Here is a 26,652-nt window from a genome sequence, read left to right on the forward strand (position 1 = left end):
AGTAGTTTCTGATGCTGCGGAAAACTGGATCTTCCATGCTCTGAATTTTTCCCCCTTGTGTAAACATGGTGAAAAAGAACAGAGGGGGTCAATAACACCGTTCAAACAAGGAGATTTGTGACTACCAAGACATATGAATCTCATTTTACTTGCTACATTTAAAAAGGAACTGAGTATTTTCAGTAGAACATTTGTATTGATCCAGTGTAAGCATGCCAATCTTAAAAAGCAATGCAATGCAAAATAAAACTGTTATTCTGCATTGTCTGGAAAAACTGCAATACAACATCTGTACTTGTATTACCGCTTAACTTAAAGGTTACAGTCGTAGAGTGGGAAATTCAGTAACGAACTAAATTTGAGGCCAGGGAGCTCTTTAAAAAAAGTGTGAGACACAGAGATTTGCAAATGATCAGCAGAGAGACACAAGATGACCACGTCTCCCTCTTGTCGTCAGAGAAAAGTTGAACCACGGCGCCTTTTAAGGCAGAGCTCGGGCAGCAACCGCTGCACATCGCATCTGTCCAGCACCTGTCTGACCCCGCGCACACCCGTGCGCTCCCCTCACAAGCACAAGGCACCGGTGTTGGAAGCGGAGCGCACCGAACCGCTGCCCGCGGCGGGCGGCACACGGCAGAGCCGCTCCAGCCTGCGCCGGGCTCCGCTTCGCGCCCGAGACTGCGCTTGGGTGTGCGGACCTGCAGCAGCCGCGATGGCAGGGGCACAGCTCCGCGGCAGCGCGGCCTCCGCCGCGACGAGAGGCAGCCCGAGAGCCGCCGGGAGCCGCTCCCCGCCGCACGGCCCCGCGTCCGGGCCGCCCCGTCCCGCCGGCCGCGCCCGGTGCCCGCGGGCAGCCGCGGAGCGGAGCAGCGGCGAACAGGCCGCGGGCGGGGCGGGACGGCGGCTGCTCGGAAAGCCCGGCGGGAGGCGGGGTGAGAGAGCCGCTGGGCGCGGACGGGAGGGCGGCTGCCCGCAAAGCCCGGCGCGCGGATCGCGAGGTTGGCCCTAAGATGGCTGTTGTGCGCGGGGCGCCGTCGCTGTAGCGCCGCGAGGAGCCGCCCGCCATGGAGTGCCCGCACCTCGGCTCCAGCGTCTGCATCGCCCCCGACTCGGCCAAGTTCCCGCAGGGCTCGCCCTCCTCCTGGTGCTGCAGCGGTGAGTGCGCCCGGCGCGGCCTAGGCTGCGCCAGCCCTGCCGGCCCGCGGTGGCCCGGCCGCCCCGCGGCGCTCCGGCGTTGGGCGGGCGCTTCTCGCCGCCGGCCGCTCCTTTGTTCTCCTCGGCCGGCGCGAGCCGCGCAGCCCCCGGGCAGGAGGGCGCCCGGCGGCCGGGGCAGGGCACGGGGGAGGGAGCAGGTAGGGGGGCTGCCCCGGCCCCCCACCCCGCCGGGGGCCGCCCCGCGGGACCGCGCTCCGGGGCGTCGGGGACGTGGGGACCCCGCGGCGCTGCCCCGGCCGGCCGCCCGTCCCGCGCCCCGCGGAGCGGCCGCCGCATGTCCCGGCGCGGCGGGGGAGGGGGCAGCCCCGCTCCCGCCCCGGCCTTGCTTGCGCAGCTTTGTCCGCCGGCAGCGCGGCCGGCCCGGGGCGGGCGGCTGAGTTGGCCCCGGCGGGCGCGGAGGAATGCGGGACCCGCGATCCTTTTGTCTGGCGGAGGAGCTGCGTGCTCAGCCCGGCCCGGGGGAGCGGGGCTGGGAAACAGGGGCCACCGCGGGGTCAGTGTGCTCGTTCAGTCACTCTGCCACTACTTTCTTGTTGTCTAATGTACGTTTTGGAAGGGCACTGAGGAGTGCAGTTTGAGTTGGGCCGATGAGGCTGAAGGCGACGCTTGCCCCCCCCTTCAATCCAGGGAGCTGCTCGGTGGGGCGGTCTGGGGGGTTCGGGAGTTACGTTCATCTGCTCTGCGGTCGGAAGGAGTGACGAGGTCATCTTGGTTTACTGTGTTGCCCGCTGATTGAATAATGCAAATTGCCATCTTCGAAACGTGTTCTGTCTTCAGTGCTGTCCCTGCGTGATCCTGTTTGTTCGGGGGCTTTCCCTTTAAAGGTGTCGGGCCCAAGGTTGTTTAAATTTAGCTTTTAATAGATCATCGCACGCCTCTACACAGATAACCCCCGGTGATTGCTGTCCGTTTTGGTCCGTGTTTTTGTTTTCTATAGCTGTGGCGTGTTTAGTTATGCTCAGTGTGAAAGTAGATGAACCCAAGTAGGTTTAACTCAGAAGCAGGTCCGGCTTAGCGCGGCCTGTGCTGCGGGCACCGACCCATCGGGGCACACTGAAACGCTGGCTGTATTTTAAGGTGTTCCTTGTTTAAAGGAGAGAGGGTTGTCCTTTGTCTCGCAGTACCGGTGCTGCTGTGTGCGGAGGCTGCTGCTCGCTCGGGCTCTTCCCGGGTTTCCTGGAGCCAAGGTGTGGTGCTGCTGCTGCCTTTGGCAAAACCAGTTCTTTCACTCTGTAATGCTTTTGATTTTACAGGGAGTATACACGGGAATAATGTGGAGAAATGATTAGAAGGAAAGGAGGAGTACTGGAAGAAAATTTGTTGTTCCTAATGTGTCTTTGCTGAAAAAAATAAATTAATGACAAGAAGTCTAACTCTGTAGGTCCGTCTGTTATCTTTAGGGTATCAAGGGTAAGCCAGGTTGTCAACCAAAAGCATACGGCAGTAGGGAACCACCCTTCAGACAATTTTAAAAACATAAGGTTGCAAAAGCTAAAAATATATGCCCAGGTATTAGTATAACTTTCCAACTTAAAAAAATCAGCCAGTTTACAGCTCCCAGGACCCTGCTGGGCGTGCTGCTTCTCAACAAAGAAGTTCAGCAATTAGAACAATTTTTCTTTGTTGTTCAGAGGTGTTTCTCCCAAACCAGCACTTACAGGGAGAGGCAGTTGCTGGGCAGTCGACTGATTTATTGCGGCTGGGAGGCAGGAAGAAGGTGCCAGACGCTTGGGGGAACCGAGGAGATTGATGGTGATACCACATGCAGGGGAGTGTCTGTGTTTGCCGTGCGCTTTAAGAAATCAAGATTAAAAAGTCATACAGTACTCGCACATGTAACTTGAAATTTTAACAAGTGAGCTAGAGAAAAAGCTACATCGACTTCAAACCATTCCAATGAACAAACAGCAGGCTCTTGTTAATTTAAAGCAAATTAAAATGGTTCTTTTTAAAAATGGATTTTACGTTCCTACTGATATAGTAAAATGTAGCACCTCCCTTTTCAGTTCCAGCTAGTAATATGTGATTATTGTTACATTAACTCCCTAATGGCATACAGAGTCCTCTATCTTTCTTGTTTCTGCTCATTTTAGTGAGATTAATTTTTTTTAAAGGAATGCAATACTAGTTTCTGTCAATTCACAATAAATACCATTTCTTATTTGCTGGTTTTGCTGCAACTTGGTAATGTAAAATTAAACCGTGAAAATGCCATGTATAAATTAATATTTCATCAACATTTAACGCATTTTCAGTTACTTTTGATGCTGTTTTCTAAGGTTCTGCTGGCTTAGTTCTTTTTGTTGTTGGTGTTGCCTCAGTTGGAGACGAATATTCAGAAGGTACTTTTCTGCAGTCTGTAATTATGAGGCATCTCCCATGAAGCACGTTGTCTTACAGTGACTCAGAACGTGTCACCAGCCCTGCTCCAAGTTGCTGCTGACCTTTCCAGAAAAGGAGAGCGAGTGAAGATACTGATACGGGCGGTTTCTGGCAGCCACGTGACCCGCCCGCGATAGCAAAACATTGCAGGATGGGTTGGAGAGTTAGTTCAGGCTGCTGGTGTCTATTTTTATCATTATCTTGCGTTTCTGCGATTTGAGGAGCTGGAGCTGTCACACTGGCGGAGCGATGCTGATTGGTTAAACACCTTTTCCTCTCCTCTACACAAAAACTCCCTTCGTTGCAACAACAACATCGCAAGGTAACGCGGAGGCACTTTTCAATATTTGAATACACGACTGTGTCACTGTATGATGGAGGGGTGTTGCATTTGGCAACTGATATTTGGAAGCTGGTTTTACCGAAGTTAGGGAATTGATCAGAGGAGCGTGTGCACCAGCCTGAATCGCTCTTTTGGCCTGAACCCGTTCCCCTTGAAGCTACCTGAGTTGATACAGGGGGGTTGTGATGAAGGAAGACTCCTAAAAAGCAATAAGAGGAAGCATAGAGAACCAGTGTGTTGATCCAAGCATGAATGTCTTTGTTCCAAATTAAAGAGCAGTGGTCTATGTTAATTTCTGAGTGTCTCTAGGACTTCTGCGATGTTGCTGTTTTGTAGTTTGGAAGTCTGAGAGTGTAAGCACCCAATTTAGAAAATGGCATGCTTTCTCCTGAGTGTTTAATCTGGTCGGGCGCGTTCTGTACAGTAAACAATGCAGAAAGCAGCGTGTGTTTGCTTTGAGGAGCTTGAAGACAATTGGAAGAGAGCACAGAATGGTTTTTTGCAGATCCGGAGGCAGTTTGCTGTTGTATTTGGGCGTTTAAGAGAAGACGAATATGTAAAGCAGAGGTTGTACAGAAACTGAAAATGGCTTTTAATCAGTGCTGTAATGTGCAATACTGCATGCAAGCGTCTGCCGATTCCCATTGGAGCGCAGTCCTTGGTGCGCGGGGTTTCCGGCGCTCTGCTGGAGCTGGAAGCGGAGCAGCCGCGGGCATCGGCGAGGCCGTCGGGCTGAGTCAGGGGGGTTCGTGTGCTGTACACACCTGCAGCGCTGCTGCAGCACCGCGTGATGCTGAAAAGGGCTCCGGAGCGGCTCCGATGTGGGATTCCTCGGCGGCTTTGCAGAGCCTCAGGAAGCCACGGGGAGCCATGCCTCACATAAGTGAGATTGCGGCCTTCTGGCACACCTGTGCAGCTCTGCAGAGCCTTTCTGACGCTTTCTGCATGGCTGAGGATTCATTACTTGTTCTCTCTGGACTCATTGATTGTTCTGTGTAGAGTTTTAAGTTCTTTCTTTAGAAGAACAACTGCAGACAGATGGGATTGTGCATGCTGAAATGGAGATGCGGTGATTTTTTTAAAGAGGAATTGTGCTTCTGAAGCACGCTTTAACTGTTGCTTTTCTGATGGCTGTCAGTTGAATACATGTTTTCCTTAAGTGACATAATTTTGTTAGATATTGAAGGGCAATTCTGGCTGTAGACTGCTGTTTCCTGCAAGAGCTAAATATATATGCCTGGCATCTGTTTCGTGCATTCTGGCTTGTGTTGAGTAAGAGCTGTAATTTCACCGTTGGTCAGAACCATACATTGTGGTGTTCGCTCATGACGCTGGGACCATAAAAAGTACCGGGGAGAGCTGGCACAAGGAAGCTGTTTGAGGCCTAGTGAACTGTGATTAAGGTGGAAATCCACATGCTAAATTAGTGACATTTTTTCTGTGTTTGAACTAATTTACTAAATTACTTAGTAAACTCAGTTAGTTCAGAATAACCCAGAATATCACTGAGTGCTTTATTTTTATGTGAGAGCAAATGGTTGGGTCTGAGCAGGAGAACTTTCAAGAACACAGCTGTACAGGGTCAGACGGCTTTTGACGGTTGTTTTGTTTACTCTCCGCAGGCAGTTTTTGGTTTTGTTTCCTCAGATAAATCAGGTACACTGTTCTCTTTTCACTGGGGTAGGTAACAGCGTTCTGCCACATTTGCTGGGCTGTCGTAGTCAGTGCCAAAACAAATACACTGCAAATGCTCAGGCACACAGACTTGAGCTGCCTTGGCTTTCCTTTTCATCTCAGCTCCTTCTCAGCGCTTGTTTTCCATCTCCACGAGTTTTTGTCTCTGTTTTTGCTTTTTGTTACTGGAGGTCCTTGTTTCCTCTTTCCTTGCATTCGCAGTTCAATACAGGAGAAGGACAGACAGCTCACTGGGACTGCAGACGGGTGGGTAGGACCTTCTGTCCATGAAAAATTGTGTTCAGTCAGCTGCACATGGGCTCAGGGGGAACTCATGGGCAGCGTGTGGGCCTAATGGCCTGTATATTTGTATATTTGTCACCCTGTGTCTGGAAAATTAATTTGGCCTGAAAATCACCAGATCTAGTCTGAAATGCAATTGACAAAATAAGGATGTAAAGAAATTTACCTTCTTTTTTTTTTTAAATTCAATCACTTCAATTTAATTTCAAACTTGAGTAGTCTTTTGTCCTTTTGTCTGGGTCACTGCAATGCAGGAGTGCTTGTTAGTAACTCTGCAGACTTTATAAGTTGTTATATCTCCTCTAATTAATTCCCTGGCTGTCTTTTAAATGAAAGCTTGTTAGATTTTGGGGTTTTTTTAGACTGAGTTTTGTTTTCTTAAAACTGTTATTTATTTTTTTTCCCCATTTGAATTGGTTACTGACGTACAAGCCAACCATGGGGCGGTAGGTGTCTGCCTGTGCGATAGAGCACAGGGCTTTGGAACTGACTCCGTTAGAAGGTGCACATCTGTTGACCTGGGTCATGGGTCTCAATTTTGGTCTAATAAGCTAGACCTAATTTTCCTTTTAATTACAAAAAGGGGAGTCTGTGTTTTCAAATACTTCGTATTTTTTAAAGTCAACCAACTTAAATTGATGGCGATTAGTATTTTCTAGATTTGCTTTTCAAAAATGTGTTTATACTCTCAAAAAATCACATTCCATCACAAAACTTGAACATTTGCAGAAGAGAGAAGTAGTCAGACATTTAGTGCATTGCCTTTGTTTGGAAACTAGATCTCATCTTCATGATGATTTTGAAGTTGGATTTTGAAGGACGAATTTTACTACTGACTGTTCTGAAGTATTTAATGATGTAACTAAAACTCAGTGTTTTGAAACGACCCAAAGTGCACGCACAGTGTCTAGGAGAGAGACTCATATGCACGGCAGACTCTTGATATACCCACGGATTAGCGCAAATCTCATTACAGTCGGTTTAAATGTAAGCAGGATAATAATTTTCACCTGTCTTTCCTGAGTCCTTCAAGATGTGCACGTGTTAAACAAGATCAGTGCGTTACTCTTTGTTTTTCCAATTTTCGCGAGGTGCTAAGGCTGACTCAAACCTGTCATTTTTTTTGTTGCATCTGTCTCTGAAGTTCATAGAGTGAAAGTTTAGAATGAAATTAAGCTTTGAGCCATTTCTCGTTTGATCAGTGGCACTCCATTTAATAACCTGTTCATGCTGTGCTTTCCCTTTTAACAAACATTACTTAGGTAAAAAGTGGTTAAAGGCCGTTAAAATAATCTGTGGAGGTTAGAAAATGCTACTTGTTCAGAAATTTAGATCTGAAAGCTAGTAAAGGCTTTTCTGATTTTTATTTTGAGATTATTGGAGGAAACAGTTTTATTGTAGAGAGAATGATATCTGATAAAATAGTCATTGCTTTGTGGTGTCTTTGTTACGGGAGCAGTGTAAGATTTTGTGTACTTAGTGATTCATTTCCTTGATTATAAGAGGGTGTTTTAAATGGTACACGACACGATGAATATACACTTATCGTTCAGCAATCTCAACTGGTATGTCAGGGCAGTCCTCTAGTGGTTGGGGGTTTTTCCCGTCCTTAGGAAAATCTTGCGTAATTCTGGATCTCGTAAACATAGTTATGAAATTTCTTTGACAGATTTTTATTACCCGTTTGAATTGAATCACAATACCCACAGGCACCCTGGCAAAACAAGGTGGTTATTCTGGAAGTCAGCCCGTCCCTCTCAGTGCAGGAGCTTTTTAATTCCAGAGCAACGTGATACTGTCGGGTTGGGGGATGTGAGTTCTTACCGGACCAAACAGGCAGGTGCTGATTTTTCAAGGTAATTCAGAGGTGCGTTACTGAAGATTTTGTGTGAATGTGAGTGTCCACTTGTCCATGTCAAAATACAGGTTCATTTGGTCCACGCAGCCATGACCTTTTTCATTGTTATATTTTTTGTTGTTTAACCTCAGGTTCATAAGTTTTTCATTGGGTAATGTTTTTGTCCACTGAGCATTTGATTTCCTTCTTTTTTGTTCACAGGGATGGTTACCCACGTGCCTTGGGCTAGTATTGGGGAAGTAGGGATGAAATAGTGGGGCCTACAAATAAGTAGATTAGTTACTATGTTATATAAAGAAAGCAAGAAACCTTCTTGCTGTCCTTCCCTTCTTTTCCCTCCTATTTCTAGCTTGAGTGTTTTGACCTGAGATTAATTGCCAGCTGACTCAAGAAGATTCCTTTCCTTAAGGGTTTAAAAATTATGTTACGCTGTTGGCTTTGCTGTGTTTTTTCTGGCCGCTGTCTGAAAATGAACATTTGTGTGTCTCGCTTTAATATAAAGATTGAATAACTTTATTTTTTTCTTGGCATGCTACTACTATAATAAGGAACAATATCTGTTTTCCTGTGAGGGCTAGAAAGCATTTAATTTTAAAATATATATGTGTGTGTGTATGTTTATATTTAAATCTGGGTACTAATTAGTTATCAAAGTAGCCAAGCCACTAGAAGTTGTTTTTAGAATGTAAAGGAGAAATGGAGGCAATAATTTATGAAAAAAGAAAGCTTTTGGCTACAGTTCTTAGGGACACGGTTTAGTGCTGGGGTTGGTTGTTGGTGATCCTGAGGGTCTCCTCCAACTGCAGTGATTCTATGGTCTTTGTAAAATAAGCCTGTTCCAATGTCTTTCTCTTTTTCCTTCCCTTTTTCTTTGTCTTGTGTCTTCCCACTGTTGTTTTCAGGTAGGAAATGGTCTATGTGGTATATGCAGGAAGAACAGCTGCTGATATTTCTTGACCTCAAGTTTGACTTTGCATGTAGAAAGACTAAATAGCCAAAAAATAGGGCACTACTGTAGCCTGGCAGCTACAGTCTATGTATGTTTGGTAGTGCTGAGTGACCTTATTTCTCTACCATAACAGAAGCAGCACAGAATGTTCTCCCTGTGTGTTGCTGCTGTAGGTGATGTGACTTTGGTTTTGCACCTCCCTCCACCCCCAGCTGTCCCAGCCACTTCCCCAGGAGCTGATGTGCCTGTTCACGCGGGTTCAGAGCAGCTTTCCTTACCTGCCTGTCTGCTTTTCCACCACGGGGTAAAGAGCACAGGCAGACAGAAAAGCACACCTTTCTGAGCTCCAAGTTGTTCGGTGTGGAATTCCGATTGCATAATCCGCATAGCAAACTGTAAGCCAGCGCGGCTGAGCGTAACCCGGAGCTGAATTACATGCAGATGGAGCTAATGACATTGTTCTCTGACAAACATTCCTCACTGTTAGGAATGTGTTGGAGACCTCAGTGACCTATTTATCCTATGAAAGATTGTTCACCTACCCGTGTTTTATATTCTTACCCGGTTGTTGTTTACTGTGTCTGAATTGTATGCAGTTTTCTGTTGTGATAGAGTGGTTCACTGTAACCACTGGTGAAATCTCTCATATGTGAGACTCGGCAGTGCTTTTGGAGGAGGAAACCGCACGTTCCATTGTACATCAACACAAATATTGGTTGATTTTCTAAGTTCACTCACTAGCACAATATAACTTATTTTTTTTCCTCACTAAAAACCTAATATTTCTGATTTCAGCTGAAATAAATAGCAGAAGAAATAACTGGTGGGTTTTTTTTCCATAGCTGTATGGTGGAGGTGCTTTCTTGCTTTCTGTGTTCTTCAGAGCCTCTTTGAATTCTCTTACATTTCAATGTGATTTGAGACAGGCTAAGACTTGCTGGTTTTGAGACTCCTATTCATTGTGCAAGTCTTTGTTATGAAGGTATGAAACACTAAAACAATGGTTAACATTTTTGTATTGTTAGTAGTGCTTACCAGGAAACTTACTTCCTTGTAAATTCTCTTGCTTTGATTTAAATGTAATTTAAATTGCATCTTTTCTTACCTTTTCCTCTAGTATGGGGTATTAGCTGATTTTAAAACAAACCATTTTAAATAGTGTAATTAAAAGCCATTTCCCCTTCTGTCTGGTTTCATTTTGACTAGAATGCCGTTCTTCTGAAGCACACAATAAGATGTCTAACAAATGAAACTTATGTAAGGTGTTGTTAAATAGAATATTTATTTTTCTAAAACCGAACAGTTTAGCACAAGTTCAGTCCATTTATGAATTTCTTGTAATGGGACTGAGAGCAAGATAGAAAGAAGATGAAATGAATGTGAAATGAAGTTTGAAAACAAATGGGAATACTCTTTAAAACCTGACCAGTAAACCAGCTGGCCTGTAAGTAAGGTGTAGAAGATGTCTCTAGTTTGCAATGCCTGTACCATGCCTTTTTCTTGTATTATCTGTCTAGAATAGGGCTTTAGCTTACTCAGAGGTTTAAAAAGTACTCTTCTAACATTTACTTCTTCTAGTCACCTGGTTTTCATTACAGTTACTCGTCTGGAATTGACTTCCCTTAAGTTCCTAAAGTGTAGAGCATATACTTTTACCAGATGTGTATATGGTTTAAAACCACTGCTCCCCCCTCCCCAGCCGCTACCCCCCAGAAACAAAAAAAGTAAATCAGCAACCATTGACATTTAATGCAGTATTTAACTGCGGGAACCTACTTCTAGAGTATAAAATAGGGTTAGCATTCTGCTTAGACTTAGTGGGCTCCTGTGTATGTTAATGCCTGTCCTGTTTTATGATTTTACCAACACATTTAGTTGAGATACTCATTTCAGTATTTTGGATTTCTCTGGAATGTAAACAGACAATAAGGTCGGATAATAAAGCTGGTGCGTATGCTTGTAGCAGCTGCCTTTTTAAATACACAAAAGAATGCGAAGCCAAAAACTGACAACCCGATCAGTTATGTTATTACATGTGTACTTGGTACTAAGTGTAATTGCCCGTTACGAATTTTACACGCTGCCTCTACAAATACTGACTTACCTTGGAGGACACCTGTTTTTTGAGGCTTCTTCAATTCTATTTAAAAAGGTTTCTTTCAGTGCCTGTGTATCCGATCCTGCCCATACCCAGCTGTCCTGCAGCCTTGCCTGGTGTTCTGTGATAAGACAGTTTTTGCCCTGAGAAGCTGTTCTGTTGTATATGCTGGTTTATAACCGAGTTTATGGGCCAGAAGGAAGGAGTGCACACGACTCTGTAGCGTCGTGATTTGGACAGTTCGTTTTAAGTGGAAAATCCTTGGTTCCAGTCTCGGATCTAAAGACTGAATATTTCATCTGGAGGATTTGGAATGTAGAATACATGGCTCTTGGTTGCTGCAGAGCGTGCAGCAGAGGTGAAAGCCATAAATGCTAGTTTTGGTGAAAGTCACACTTTCTCTTTTGCTTTGTCTCGCTGTTCCCCCGTATAACTATTCATGGGAAGTGTCTTTAACAAAAGGAAAGGTTGGTTCTCCCTGGGCACTCAGGAGCAGTCTGGAAGGAAGGTTTTCCTGGGGGAGGGTGGATGTGTGTGCATTAAACGTGAGGCATTCACATCTTGAATGCATGGGGATCCCGTGGTGGAAGCTTCTCAGCTGATTCATTCAGGCTTTGAAAAGACGTGGTTCCTGCATCCAGAGGGAGATCCAGAGCTGTGAATTCCCGTGGTGGGCAGAGCCTTTTCTGCAACCCCAGCACGTGAGCCCGGAGGAAGGACAACATCTAACACCTTTGTCTCCTTGGTATTTCTTGTCGGCTAAGAACTTCAGCAATTCCCTACTTAGAATGCTGGCTTTTGTAGATGACTCTCTGGTGTGTCTGGTACTTGTTGCGTATTGCATATGGGAGGTTTTAGGCGTTTTAATTCAGAGCTGATTTGGCAAGTCACCTTAAAAGTTTTGTGTAGAGTACTGAGTTTTGGAATGTCTTACCCTTGCCTGCAAGTGAAGTGACGTAAAGGACTAAGATATTAGGGCTGGTAGGCCCAGTTCTGATCTATGCCGATTAATTTAAAATTCTTTGGTAAATTTTTGGATCTCTCTTTCTCCATTTTTCAGTCTGTAAAATCAAAGTGGGCTCTCTGAGAAATGCTCTGAATCCCAGGACTGAAAAACTTTGCATTTGAGATGTTATTTCTAAAGTGGTTTGCATAATTTTGGTTGAATGTTTGTGCAGTGTTTTGCATTCCCACCACTTGCAGTTGTTTCCCAGGATGTTTTGCTCGCAAGTTTCTCTCACATTTACTTCCAGGTCTCTGGAGGAAACAGCTTTTATTCTGATTCCTTAGGCCTGATGTGTCGCAGCAGGATCATGTTTCACAGAGCAGGGGTTTCACTTTTTGCTATGCAGATTTTTGCTTCTTTTTTGTGCTAATGCAGGCAGCCCAACTCGGTCTTGCTGCTTTTTGTCAGGTTCTATGAGGAACCAAATGTAGAGTAACTTTGTCCTGTTACAAAATCCTAACTAACCAAGGCACTGAGAGATTGTTAGGCAAGATGATATTGAAAGTATGGGAGAGGAAGAGTCTGTATCTCTAGAATACTTTTAACAGTATTCTTCCCTTTTTTTTTTTTTTGAGATACACCTGTGTGTGCATATATATAGTGTTTGTATACATCATACACACGCAGCATGCTGTACGTATGTGGCATGTTGGGGATTGGACTAGATGACCTTTGAAGGTCCCTTCCAACCCAAACTGTTCTATGATTGTACGGTTCTGTGATATATGTGTGTTTGTCACTGAGTGCTTATGTTTGTGGGACAAGGTGCTCAGCACACTGTCAGTACAGCAGTGCGACCACAACTGTGTAAATATTGTTCCTGGTGCAAATACTGTGCGGAGTAACAGTGACCTTTTCCAGTTCAGCTTCTATCAGCATAGCCGACCTACTGTGGTAACGTAAACTGAAATGAAAAAAGGTCATTTAGTCCAAAGATGTTTCTCTGCAGGTTATTATATTATTGTAGTTTAACCATATAATTATACAAGTAAGATAGTAGTGTTGGTACAGCTCCTTTGGAGAACAGAGTCCAGGCCATTCTGTGAAGACCACTGGGAATAGTTCAGTGACCCTAATCTTGTTTCTATTCAACACGCTCTTGACAGGAGGACCAAAGTCTTGCTCTCACTGTGCTCATATTTTGTGGCCTTTTTTAGTGATGTAACGGAGGACTATTTCAAACGGAGTTGTGCAGCAGCCGTGGCCTCGGGTGCCGCTGTGCCCTGGTCCCCGGGCTCGCTGCTGCTGGCCCTGCGGCACACGTTCTGTATTGCAGGTTTCTGACCTTGGCTGCCGCACAGAATCTGCTTCCTGTTTGTCTCCTCCTCTTCCTGCTGCTTTTTTCTTTTGCCAGTTTATAAATTATGCAGTCTGCTATTTAAACAAACCCATTAATTTCACGGCTTGTTTGTATACTCTCACATAGCTGTAGCTTTCTTACAGTGGAAATCTGCAGCTTTGTTCCGTAAGGAACGCAGTGTTTGGCAGGAGCTTTCATGCCTCGCAGATGCTCTTGGAGTGAGTTTTCAGTAAAGAAAACAAAAAGGTCACAATTCACAAGTACATCTTTGAGCGATCATGGGGGCAAGATGGGGTGGGGGCTCTGTGGTGACAGTGCCAAACTGATTAGCTGTATCTTACTCATTCTGCTTGGCATAAATTGATGAACATTATGTATCAGGATGATTTACAGACAGCGGGAGCTGGAGGGACATCTCTGAACGCTCCCGTGGTCATGTACGAGTCTGTATGCACTAGGGTGTGATTGTTCGCCCTCTTGGGGCTGGATGGATACTCCATTTACAGAGGGCTTTGTGGGCTAATAATGGGTATTCAGATTTCACTTAAACCAGTCTGTAAAAGATGGTATTATAAAAATTTTGTTTCTAAGTGTCTAAATAAGCTGATATTGATGTAAAATGGCAAATGGCTTACGGCTTTAGACATTGTGGCATTGCAGATTTGCTTTCCCTTTCCTTTTGGCATGTTAGTATCATCTTTGCCTAACCACTTGGAGCTGTTCTAAAAATACAGCAAAATGAGGGTTGCTAACCATTGCAGTAGCCATTTAAGTTCAAGCTGAGAAAGCAGCCAGTGTTCCTTAGCCTGGATACCACTAAATAAGGTGTAACAAACACAGATATATTTTTTAAATGTGGTTAAGATGTTTGCTGAGCATCACTTTATTCCAAAGGAGGGAGTGCTGTGTAGTGCACCCCCCTCCTCTTTTTTTAAATAGCACTAAAAAAATAAAAACCCAAATCCCAATTAGAATACTGATAATTGGGGGAAGATGTACATACCTGTACAAATGTGTCTGAGAGTCTTTCCTCATGATTCTGTGTAACTGACTTGAAAGTACTGAACACCCAAGTCTGTTTTAAGGACTAAGTTCTAGGGCTGTGTAACATGCTTTGAATTGAGAACAGATTTGCTATGGATCTGTGTCTCTTGTTTCTGATCTACTTCTAAGCCTAGTGCCTTCAAGTCAATATTACATCTGAAAGGGATAATGTGTATTTTCTTTATAGATGTAGCCAAACTGTCTAATTTAGATTGTGAGCAGTTCAGGGCAGTGACTGCGCTTTGCTGCGCGTTCCATGGTGCCTCTCGTGTTAGAGTCCTGACTAGTGCCTGAAGCTCCGGGCCTGATTTAATTCATTAATAGTCAGTAACAGACGGTAACTGCCTCAGGACCTGAACTGAGGAGCACCTAGAGAGCTGGCCTCAGAGAAACGTGGAACGCAATCTTCAGCAACCTTTAAAAAATCAATTGTGCAATCCTCTCAGAGCAGAGCGACTGTAGGTCACAAATTTAATACTGCCTTCTGTGTTTAATCTTAGTGGGAGTCACTTCCATGTTATTTGAGTTCTTTGTGGGAGGAGATGTTTGTGAAGAAGATAAACTACACGTTTTTAATGTGATGCAATTGGAGCAAAGTTCTTCCTCAAAGTTAAAGCAAACAAATGAGCCGTCTTTTCCTATTCCCTGATGTGCAAGATGGAACATTTTAGTGGAAGATTTTTTTTGGCGTTGTGTGAAGCTGGTGGACTTGTTTGCTGTTTGTGCAGAACACTTACACGTGATGTGAACTCTACAGAATGAGTGGTATAATATAACACTTCGGTAAAATTTAACACTTCAGTATAATTTAACGCTTGGCAAGCAAGGAGTGCTGATGTTTAAAATATCTGAACCTCAAATTGTAGTTGTCTGGTACATGGTGGAAAATAAGAGCAGCAGTTTGCATTGTAATGCTTTGACCTGCTGGTCGAGAACCAGTGCTATCCACAGATGATACCACACTGAAAGCAAAAATGTTGGTTTTAAGTAGGGATTTCTGCTGGGGTTTGAATGCTGGGAAAACTGTTTCATGTTCCTGGCAAGGAAAGTGTACGGTAGTGGTTTGGTCATGCAGCACTTAATCTGTTTAAGTGCATGAATGGTTTTAAGGCTTCTGTTTCCTTCTGGTTAATTTTTTACCTTTTGGGTTGTGTAATTCAGGAAAATGGAATTGTATCAGGTTGCAGTGGTGGTGCGTTGAGCCGGTGTTTAACGGATGATGGCTGGTGAAGGTCTGCCCTTCCTCTTCTGTTTGCCACTGCCAAATGTTGGTTTTCTCAGTAATGTTTTAGTCAAATCAGACAAACTTCATCCACTTTTCTAACCTGAAATGCAAGCCGAAACAGCTGTACCTTGCTCCTTTATTTATTGCAAGCTTACCATCGCAGTTGGGAGAACCCATCAACTTCAGAAACAGGAAAATTTGGTTTTGGAAAACCAAAACATGGAAACTGAGACATGTGAGAAGATGTGTTTGTCAAGTAAAGTACTGATTGCAGCAGTTGAAGAAAACAGCTCTGGAGTCTTTACTAAACAGTTTAAAGTAGCTACTTAACTGTGCTTTTTTCCAGTGAACACAGAGAAATTCTTAGTTTTAACCATTCCTTGGGTTGTGCCTGTGACTTGAAATACAACAACTATTTGTAATAATGAATTCAGATGCAGAAAGCAATTATTTAAGAAGCAGTGTTAGCTAGGGGGCTTTTTTTTGTCCAATTTAAATTAAACAGGCAAAACCTAATGGTGACAAAGTAGCTCTTCTAATCAGCTAAACTAGTCACTTCTCTCCCAGTTAAAGCAAGGAGGGGGTTAATGTTTTTTCTTATAACTTATTTAATTTGATAAAGGAACTTATTTCACTTTTGTTAGCTTAACTTTCTCTGCTAGTCTTTGATCGTAGCAGTTTGTTGTGTCCCACAGTTTGCAGCTTGGTGAAGGTGTGTTTGAGTTTGGAAGTCCTCGGTGAGCCTGCTGCGGGGATCCTGCCCTGGAGCAGCTTTCTAAGGTGTTACTGCAGACGTGGAACGCTGTTCTCAAGCTTTTCTACAACAAATGGCAGTATACATAATTTACATGCATGCTAGGATTTCATCCCCTTCTCTTTGTCTCTCCCTCCTCCTTGCCTTGCAGTCCTCTGTGTTTCTGGTGTCTTATTTTTCCTCTGACTTCTGAGTGGCTGCTCCAAGGAGCAGTTGTTTGTAGCATGTAGAAGAACGAGGTGGCATCGTACCCTTTGTGTATTTTGGGGGTAATTGAAGTTGTCTTTTTACTGTTCTTAGCATTTAAATTTTCTTACCATACTAGTTGGGTATTTGGAAGTGTAATGCTCTTCCTGTACATGCTGCGGTAATGGATAATTGTTAACAAATTGACTTCATTCAGATGTAAGCACCGTATATCGTAGCGTCCCTCCTTCAGTGACATGATCCAAACTGGAACTCCACTCAAAATTTGAGAGTTCAATATCAATTTAGTTGTAGTTCCACAATTGCTTTTGTTTATAAAGATGCACATACTTTTTCTTGACTAATCCGTGTGATTACATGTAAAATTTTGCTCTGTTTGCCTGTTTCACTGTGTTCTGCCTGGATGGTTTATTTACTGAGATTTTGTTTCTAATCTGAATTTGCAAACTTTGCTACTGGGTTGGGGTAGAAGCCGGAATATCCCATTTCTAGGACTCTACCCTGGGATGATGTTTCATAATTTTATAGTATCTGCTGTTTTTTCACTTTAAGCCCTTTAGCTTGAAAACAAGCACGGTTATTTAATTTTTCTGTACTTAGAGTTGAAAACTTAGATAACATCTTCTGGTGCCTCGCATGGGTTGTGAAGCACAGCACTGTGTTACGCTTTAACCTTTAGGCTTCTTATGTTTGACTTGAAAGGGTAACATCTTCGTGGATAAAGCCTTTACCAGCACAGGAATACATATTGAATAAGCGGTGTGTATTGATATTATTATGCATTGCACAGTGATTTATTCTGTGTGCTTCTTATCAGATTGCCAGGCTTTCTTGCAGTCTCTTCTTCAAAGTGGCTCACTGTCTAAATAATGTTATGAAACAGAAGGGAAGTGCTGTGGCTTTTTTTGCTATGTTGGGTGGACAGCCTTATGAAAAGCCAAAAGAAAGGTTTTTAAACTTGACTGGGGTTTTTGCTACTTGTGCTGCTGCTATTTATTGTGTTTCAAAATCACGTAGAACTCATGTGGATGTAATATGAACAAAAAAATCAGATTTTTCATTGCAAGTAGCAGGTAAATGTGTAGCCTGCAACTAAAACCCAAGCCAGAAGAAGTTTAATGTGCTATAGTGTCAATAGCTCTTCAGTCTCTTAGTTTAGTCCCTAATAAAGATTAATGAACATGGCTGACTGCTTTACGTAACTGTGCTGCCAACTGGAGTCAGCAGAGCTATTGCTGGCCTTCAGAATGTGTTATGCAACTGTAATACCAGACACAATTCATTTAATACTTTTTTTTTTTAATCTTTTGTAGTGTGCCGGTCAAATAAAAGTCCATGGGTCTGTCTGACGTGCTCAAGTGTTCATTGTGGAAGGTGGGTATGAAGTGTTGGTGTCTAAGTCTTTTAATCAGACCTTTATCTTTTTCCTTTGTTGCTTGACTCTGCAGCAGTTAATTTAAATTTTTCCTGAACGACTTACAGTTCCTTGAAATAAACCTTTCATTATCTCATTTAACATTGTATGTTTATACTGAACACACTTCTTTGCTACCTTATGAGAATCCAGAGATTATACTCAACATCGTATTTTATTTCCAAAAGAAGAGTGTACAGTGGCTGTGATTGCACCGCTCAGAAAGTGCCTTTAGCACCGCTGATTCAGTGGATTATTGTAAAGTTCCATTCTGGAAAAGATGTCTCTGTTGTAATAAGATTAAACCAATAAGAGTTATTGGAAACCCACAAATGTTGGCAAAGCTGATTTTGAGAAAAATGGCAACTGTCTAGCTAAGACAGAAAAATACCTTGAATGTACTGTAGTGTAGTTTTGGAAGACAGTTATTACCATAACATATAAGGACGAGTTACCATCAGAATTCATTTGGAGTACACCTGGGTTTTGTCTCTATTAGTTAAGGTACACCCAAAGAAATTGTAGAGGGGTGATACAGTCAATGCTACTATTTATATGTCAGGATAATTGTAGAAAATTTGCTGCTTCTTAGTGACTTTGTGTTTTAAAGTGTATTCAATAAAGTCCAGGTTTTGTTTCTTTGATCTGGATAGCAGTAAGTGCCCCATTTTTAATAAAGCCTCTTAGAGTTTTCACCACAAACCCTTTTTTTTCTCTTTTTATTTATTCTTTTATCTTAGAAATTTATACTTGGTGAGAGCCAAGAGATGGGGAGCTACTTCCTGTCGTGATGGTGTAAAATAAATACTTTGGAATACTTTACTTTTTACCAATTAAAAAAAATAGGCCACTGTCCATATATTACTGTCCACCTCTCTTGTATGCAGGTAGTAGACATTGAGTCAGTTATTTATGCAGTTTTTGACTTTTTAAAGTGCTCCCATCCTTAGAATTTAAAATAATTGCATAAGAAGTAGGAAATATACCTTGTAACGAGAGCACTTTTGATCATGAAAGCACGCAGCATATTCTATTTGGATAATGTTTGAAATTAAAGGAAGAGAAATGAGGCTTTTCAAATCTTGTGTTGAAGATGGGTTGTGACAGAAGCGCTGCGGAGTTCTGCCGCCACAGCAGCGTCGGTCACCGTGTCGGTCACCGTATCGGTCACCGTGTCGGTCGCCCTATGGCTGTGGTGCCTGACCCAGCACGGCTGTGTGAGAATTGTTCACACCTGCACCTGAGAACAAGCGGACAACAGAGAAACCTTCCTGTGGAGCATGTGCAGCGTTCCTGTTGGTTGGCGTTACCAAGTCCAACAAGAGAGAAATAGTGCTAATGATTTTCAGCTGATACTTAGGGCTCTTGCATTTGTAGTGATACTTTATTAATGAAAGACACTTCATTTTCTAGATCTCAAATTTTGAGCATGAAAATGCTCGTTGTGTCACCAAGAGAGCCGCAGGATTTTAGATTTTCTGTGATGTGACCCCAGGCACCAGAGCCTTTCAAATTATGAACTTTATAAGACGTAGAATGCTCTAAGTGGTGCTGCAGAATGGGAAACCTTAAAATGGATGTGCCTTCATGTGAGGGTCAGCACACTGTTAAAGTAATCACAAATGTGATGAGTGCTGGGTGGAGAAAAGAGTAGAGCTGTAAGAACAGTATATGGGAAAGTAATGTAGAGAACTGACCACATTACAGGTATGGAAAAAGGGAGCCGGTGCATCACTCTGTTCAGGGCCCACGTCCCCGGGTTTGGTACAAGGATGCCAGTTGGTGGTTGCTATGAAGGAGATGGAGAGATTAATTTAGACAACATGGAAGAGTAAAAGGGTAAAAAGTTAGAAAATTTAACCGATGTTTTCACAGAGGTGAATTGCCTGTTTTAATGCTGATATAAATATTGGGTGCTTATTAGGCTGCCTTTGTTCTTCTTACATTCAATGGATGTTGGTTAAGTAGCTGTTTAAAAGTATACAACTCTTTTTTGTTTTTCATTTATTTTAGGTATGTGAATGGCCATGCAAAAAAGCATTATGAAGATGCGCAGGTTCCTATGACCAATCATAAGAAAACAGAAAAGCAAGAGAAAGTTCAGCATACTGTGTGTATGGATTGCAGTAGTTACAGTACATACTGGTAAGGGTTTAAACGCTGTAATTTGACAACTTTTTGCATACTAGAAGAAAAAAACTTTAGACTCTTGTGGAGCATTATATCACATATATTTTTATGCACTTTATCTCTTGATTTCCAAACCTGGCTGTTTAAAAAGAGTTACAAAATAAACCCTCTACTTTTGCATGTCTACTTTGCATGACTGGGGTAGACTCCTGCATTTCAAATGGCTTAGCAGAAACTTTTAGAAATAAATGCTGTTTATTAAAATGTGTTTTGGAGTTGCTTCTGTTTGCTTTGCGGTATGTTGAGAACCTAACCTTTTAATTGCGAAGGCTGCTGTTCGGTTGTAGTTTCTCCTTCCATCAAGCTGGTGAGCCTTTCACACACCCTTTATTTCTCAGAACATCAGAAATTAAAATAATACAATATATTTCCTGCCCAAGAGATGTGAACCTAAGGTGTGCATGTGTGGGTTTTTCTTTCCAATATTATTGTTTTTCTTCACTCTGAAAGGCTTCCATCTTTTGGAGGTTTGGAGCAACCTGTATGAGTTTGGGAAAGTGACGGATGCTGTTTGGAAGCAGCATCAACTTTCTGGCACGATTAAGTAGCGGAATCACAGGAGTGATTGTTTTAAAGAGCAGAACGGCTTGGGCTGGTGTGTTCCATCGGTTTGAGTGAGATGTGAGCAGTTTCCTGTTAGCTTCATGGTTTCCTGTGTGTGTTACTTGTGCAGTGCGGCACTGCAGGGTTTGAACAGTGCAAAGCTCGGGGAAATCCATGTTATGGTCTGGTAAAATTATTGAGGATATAGCTCCACCGATGGGTATTTTGTTTCAGTAATTGGGTATCTTTTCCGTATATCATCAAGGAAAAGTCTGTCTGCTAAAGTTTGAGTATGCAGTTTTACACAGAATACTTTTGTAACAAATATTTTTATCCCCTGCAACACAGTTGAATGGTCTCGCCTGAAGAAAACTCAAAAATTATTCGGATGGTATATGCAGCAGTGACAAAAGCTGTGCTGCTTTTAAGTGTAGAAGGAAAGTTTGAGTAGCTTTGAGATGTACAGGGATTTTGCTTCTATTTACGTTTTATTTAAATGACCAGCATTTTTATCTGCTTCTACGTGAAAACATCAGAAAATGTCAGATTTTTCAAAGTGATACATATGCACAGGTTACCAGCATTGGAACAGATGTGAGAAGCTGATTCCACTTTCCCAACTGAGCTCTACATTGTGGCTTTTTGTTTTAAGTATGACCTGTCTTCTTATCACTCTGAAGGTAATAAAACATGTGGAGGAGTTTATCACAGTATTTGAAGTCTTGGTTATGTCTCCATTTACCATGGCAATTAGTATGCCCAACTTGCTGAGGCTTGATGAGTTACCCTAACAAGTTGGGGCACCCTGCTGACCTTACCCAAATCCAAATGGGCATTGCAGAATGACGTGCTTGCGAGGGGCAGGTAGGCACACGTTTGGTGTTCCACAGCCTATTTGTGGCAGGGCAGGTGAGAAGCAGCTTAGCGTGTGATGTCTTCTCTGCTGCGATGGGAGCAGAAGGCTGAGTCATCTCTGGATGAACTGGAACTAATTGCCGAGGTTTGCCTTGCGGAGTTCCTGTTGTGTATAATTCACGAGCAAATTATAACTCTCCTGCGCTAATGTGAAGCTGAACAAGTTTCAAAAGCAGTGTATCTTTGCTTTCATCCAGGATATTACAGTTTTTTTCCCCACCTGATAATCAGAAAAAGATACCTGGATTTGTTAATTGTACCCAGTTTTTCCAGTGGGAATGAGTTTAGATATGTAAAGACGAAGCAGGAGGCGTGCAGACCAGCTTCTGCCCCTTCAATGCAGCCAGCGCTGTAGTGGCTGCTGTCAGGTGCTGCTGGCCAGCTGAAGCAAATCGGTGAGTGAAGTCAAGTCGTAACTGGCTGCTGTGGACACTGAATTCTGAAATGCTATTTTTGAACTTCTTCAGTGTAGACATAAATCCAGTAGACAGTGCTATGCTTATGCAATGGTGCTTCTTTCAAATGAGCTTTTATTTAAAGATTAATATTTTATGCTAGCAATGTGGGCAACCTCAGTAGTTTGAAAAATATACCGTCCTAAGATTTAGTAGAATTTTACTTCTACTGTAAAAATAATGCAGATATTTTGATGCAGTGCTTTTATTTGCAATTTTGTTTACTGCACAGAGTTGAGGGGAATGTTCTTGTTCCATTTTTATCCTGCGCATCCCAATTTACTATGTTCCTTAGCTCGCGTGATAGTAGCAGTGAACAAGCCTGTCTGGGCACTTTTCTAAGCATTTAATCTTTTGCTTTTCTTTGCCCATGTCACAAACTTTGATGTTGTCATGAGAGCACAGTGCGGGGTTTGCCGTAGCTATTCTTGTCAGTCCAAGGGGAAGAAATACTGTGTGACTGTTGAAGCTACCCTGGTTTATTGAGTTTTGTTTCTAGTTCACAGGCAGTCTTGCTGTAAACCACAACCAGAACAAGCAGTCTCCTGTAACTGCATTTCAACATGGAAGTCTTAAGTGTGTATGTTTTCTTTTACATGATCACAAGCTTTCGACATAATTTTGAAAGGAAAGTGTTTCAGTTCTGGTGGGACGGTGGATTTTTATTTTTTATTTTAAATCTGAGATGAGGTTTTTATTGTGCTTATGAATTTGGTAATGTTTTGAGAAATACAGGCATGCTTGAGTACTGAGCAACTAGGGATTTGTTTTCCAGAGGGTTTTGATCTTTCTTCTATGCCCTCCTATTCACCTGTTCAGTCTTCACAGTGAAAAAGTTGAGAGAATGTTCATATTTTATTTATTATGAGAGTCCAGCTCTCTTTTTGCCTCTTTGGTCACTTTTGAGACGGAAGCTGCAATACTAAATCTTCAGACTGAATTGTGTTTGAGGCCCTAAGCACTGACTCCGGGGTTCCACTTTTTGGAGGTAACCAGCCTTTCAGTTAGTTCTAAAGCACCAAGTCCAAGGAGTTTGCGAGAAGGACAAATCTTTTCTCTTCAAGCTGTTGTATGAAGCTTTCTCCTCCTGTGTTGGCGATTGTTTTTCTGTGTGGGACAAGTGAAATGATACGCGGAAAAGCCTGCTTTGAGAAATACCTTTCCCAAAAGAGGACTCTTGTAAATCAGTTTTCCTCTGTGCCAGCGCACAGGCAGTTGGTTGGCGCGGAAGAAGAAAGGCTGCCCTGTTCACATACTTGCATATTTTTCCTGTGTTCGTTTAATCCCAGACGCAATTTGCAGGTCAGATTTCTGACCCATTATCCTCCTTGTTATCTCTTAAAGGGACAAGCTCGTGCTGCTCTTCTCCCCGCACACACACCTGGGCTGATGTAAAAATAACTAAGTGCCAAAGACTTCCAAAAATTGTTAGTCTTTCTTTTTGTGATAGTGGTTATATTTAAAAAACAGGCTTACTGTGCTTGCGCATAAGCAATCTCATATTTGGATGCTAAGGACTATTCCTTTGCATTCTGCAGTCAGTGGAAATTAAAGAAGGTAAAAAGCTTTTTTTTATCAACACAGTAGAGCTTGAGTTCTTAGTTTACTTATATAAGACGTTAGCACAACTAAGGAAACTCAGACTTTCTTTGTTTTTCTTGTCCTGTAAGTCCTAAAGTGCAGTCGGGGCTTTCATAGCGTGAAGCTGTGTCACCCACTGAAGCGGGTGGCGCGGAGTGACGTGTCCCCAGAGCAGAGCGCACAGGCACTGGCCTCCTGCCATTTTAGCAGCAAAAGACGCCAGAAAAGACCAGGCCTTGGAGGTAGAGGTGCTAAAAATAGGAAGTGTACAGAGAGGAAAATATTTGCTAATCCATATAAGGGACCCTCCCCAGAGTACAGAATTTGTTGTATACAATTGCTGTAGAACTGCTGTGTGCAAAAAGGTGTGTTGTTATTTTTTTATAATCCTGAGGTTCAGAAATGGGACGTCTGTTTCCAGTGTCGGCTTCGCATACAGGAAGTAATCTCTGAGCAGTTTATCTTCAAGGGGTGTGGGCTTGACGAATTTTAAGCTCTGAAAGCATAAACTAGTTCCTATGCTGTTGACTTTGTTTATCCAAAACAGATGGGTAGTAATGCTTTTGTTTCTGGTAGTAGTGCTGAATCCTCAGTGTTGAAAGCGTTTAAAACCCCTGCCCATTAAAAGTGAAATAGAAGCAGCTTGTCTTGTTTTTAAGTTAATCTTAAAATTAGTTTTTCACTCTTGCAAGGCCCCTGACATTTAACGTGTTTGGTTTTATTCCTCCGTCTTAGGGAAAGTGCTAACTTGCGATTTTATGTCAAGATGTAACTGGTATGTGAGATGAGACTAAAAATAAGGTCAACATGATGTTTAGGGCACGGGAGCAAGTATTAAATCACCTTTCAGCAATAAGTTGGCTTAGAGGCTTTCATTGAGCTTGCATCTGCTTTCACTCCCCATTTATAAATGTCAGTAGCCACACAAGTGGGGTGTCAGTATAACTGTGGCAGTGTGCCTGGGGTTGGACACGCTCGGTATTAAGGAGGGTGGGACTGTGCCATAGCCACCTGCACTGTGTTTACCTCTCGCTAACACTGTCCTGGTTGTCCTCGGGATGTGGTGTCCTGCGGGAGCGGCGAAGGCAGGAACGCTTGTTGGGTAGTTGTAGGTGGCCGATAAAGCAGAACAGAACTACTTAAAACATGGCTGGAAAATAAGCACATTTACAGGCTTCTTCCCCCACCCAAACTAACTAGGTCTGTGGCAATCTTTAAAAAAACATATATATATTACTGGCAATAGCTATCTTATAATTTCTAGATCTTGCATAAGTGTCCGTAACCGCTCTGTTCAGTATCTGGAAATCTTGAGAGTCGTACTAATTTCTCTCTCAGAGGTAAAAATCATGACAGTCCCTGGACAGACTGGTCTCGCAGACGCCTTTCGGTCGCAAGGGCCTTACTTTCTCGACTCTGTAGTCTCTTCAAGAATTCAGTGTTTGAATTAACACTAACAATACTGTTGCCTTTGAACTACATAGCAGGTTTATGCAACAAAGAATGCTGTAGATTCTGGTTGTGCCTGAAGTCAACAGCTTCATCAGCTACCAAGCACAGACCTGCTCAGCAGGACAACTGAGACTGGGGGGTGTTCCTTCGCATTTCAGTCAGTCCTGTGCCAAAGGGAACGGAGAGAAATAGCTACGGTTCTGATATTAAACATATCCTGAGCAAGTGAGTTTTCTTCACAGGAAGTGTTCGGTTGCCTGCCAGAATTTGAGGCTGCAATTTGATACTCGGCAGCGAGCACCGGTCTGAGAAACCCTGCTCGGAGCTGGGCTGCCCCGCGGGGACGCGGGGAGCGGAGCTGTGCGCCCCTGTTGTCGCGGTGCTCGCAGAAGGGCTGCTGCAAGTGCTGTTCAGTCTTGCCTTACCTTCCCGTTTCTCATGCCAGAACAGGGGTTATGCAGCCCTGGAGCTGGCTCTTGGCTAACTCGCACGAGTACGGGGAGGTGCCATCTGCCATCTGAGTCTCAAGGAAGCCGCACAGAATCCTTGGTTACGATGTGCAGGTGGATTCTGCGGGGCCAGGCTTCCTTACTGTCTGCAGCGTTTCTTGGTTTTAAGGGATATTTGTCCTTCCTTCCTCCCCCTTCTGTGACACCATCCCTGTATGCAGGCATCATCTTTCCTTCAGAAATGGAAGAAAGAACATGGATAAGAGGGTCCACATCACTCTGGGACCTCTGTTCCCCCTTTTTGTGAGAGCCAGAAATGCAAGGGATTTAAAATACAGCAAAGCAGCAGAAGCAATGCCATCTTACAAGAGTGTTCTCCTGGTGACAGTTTTCTTTACTGCCCTCTCATTTAATTTCTTCAAACTGACATGTGCACTGTGGGTTTACATGTGCTCAGGAAAACAGTGAAATAAGGTGTGGGGTCATTTTCAGCATTCCCTAGAAGACGCTTCTCCCCCACTCTAGAAATGCTCTAACTTCTGCCTTCTGCACTATATGAGGCGTTACAAGCCCACGGTTTGAACTTGAAATTATAATGAACGTCTTCTTGGGAAATGTGAGATCTTTGTAGAACGTACAATTACAGACTTTTGTAACCCTTGCTTCTGCTGAGAGGCCAGTTTGATTTGGCTTCACTTTACTTTGAGGCAATGGGCGGGTCAACTTCTCTGTCTTTCTCAGCTCAGTTACTTTTGCATACTTCCCCTGAAAAAGCTCAAAATACTTCCTTAAGGTTATGAGAGTTTCTACATATATAAAAACTGTATGAGAGTTTGGGTGACTTTTGTGGTTAAAGCACAAGGTGCGAGTTTCCACAGACTTCTGCTGTGTCTTTGGACAAACCATGTAATAGCTTAATTCATCTTCCCTGGTCTTTTTTCCATAGCAGAAACTTGTACATTATGTGTGTGTCTTTTCAGCACCTTGGGTTTTAATTATAGCTTTACAGTATTAAAATAAATTGACTTATGCTATGCATTACTAAAAACTTTGTATTCTGTTTGCCTGATATCACTTGGTCATATCTGATAAATCTTCTATGGACTGTCAACTAATGCTGCTTTTGGTTACACCGTGTGTTTGAATTTCTGTTGAACTGGAATTGGAACTGCATTGGGACAAGCAGTACATCGTGCTCTGATTTCTAATGAAGAACTGAGCTAGAATAAAAAGCATGTAGTAAGGCAGTATCTGTACCTTTTCTCGCTCAGGAGAGAGTGAACTGAGCTCAGTAT

At 43.1% G+C, this 26,652-nt stretch overlaps 1 protein-coding gene across 1 annotated transcript in view; it reads left to right on the top strand.

Moving 5' to 3' along the window:
* Positions 1 to 949: 949 nt before the first annotated feature.
* The window catches only part of USP3 (ubiquitin specific peptidase 3), a 43,852-nt gene continuing 18,149 nt past the window's right edge, over positions 950 to 26,652 (top strand). Inside the window, exons 1-3 of the mRNA XM_080351073.1 lie at positions 950 to 1,155; positions 17,672 to 17,732; positions 19,786 to 19,917. Of these exons, the coding sequence (XP_080207199.1) occupies positions 1,065 to 1,155; positions 17,672 to 17,732; positions 19,786 to 19,917 (284 nt within the window). The 5' untranslated portion in view covers positions 950 to 1,064. The remainder of the gene's footprint in view (positions 1,156 to 17,671; positions 17,733 to 19,785; positions 19,918 to 26,652) is intronic.

Source organism: Nesoenas mayeri (genome assembly GCF_963082525.1).
Source record: "Nesoenas mayeri genome assembly, chromosome: 11".
Lineage (NCBI taxonomy): Eukaryota > Metazoa > Chordata > Aves > Columbiformes > Columbidae > Nesoenas > Nesoenas mayeri.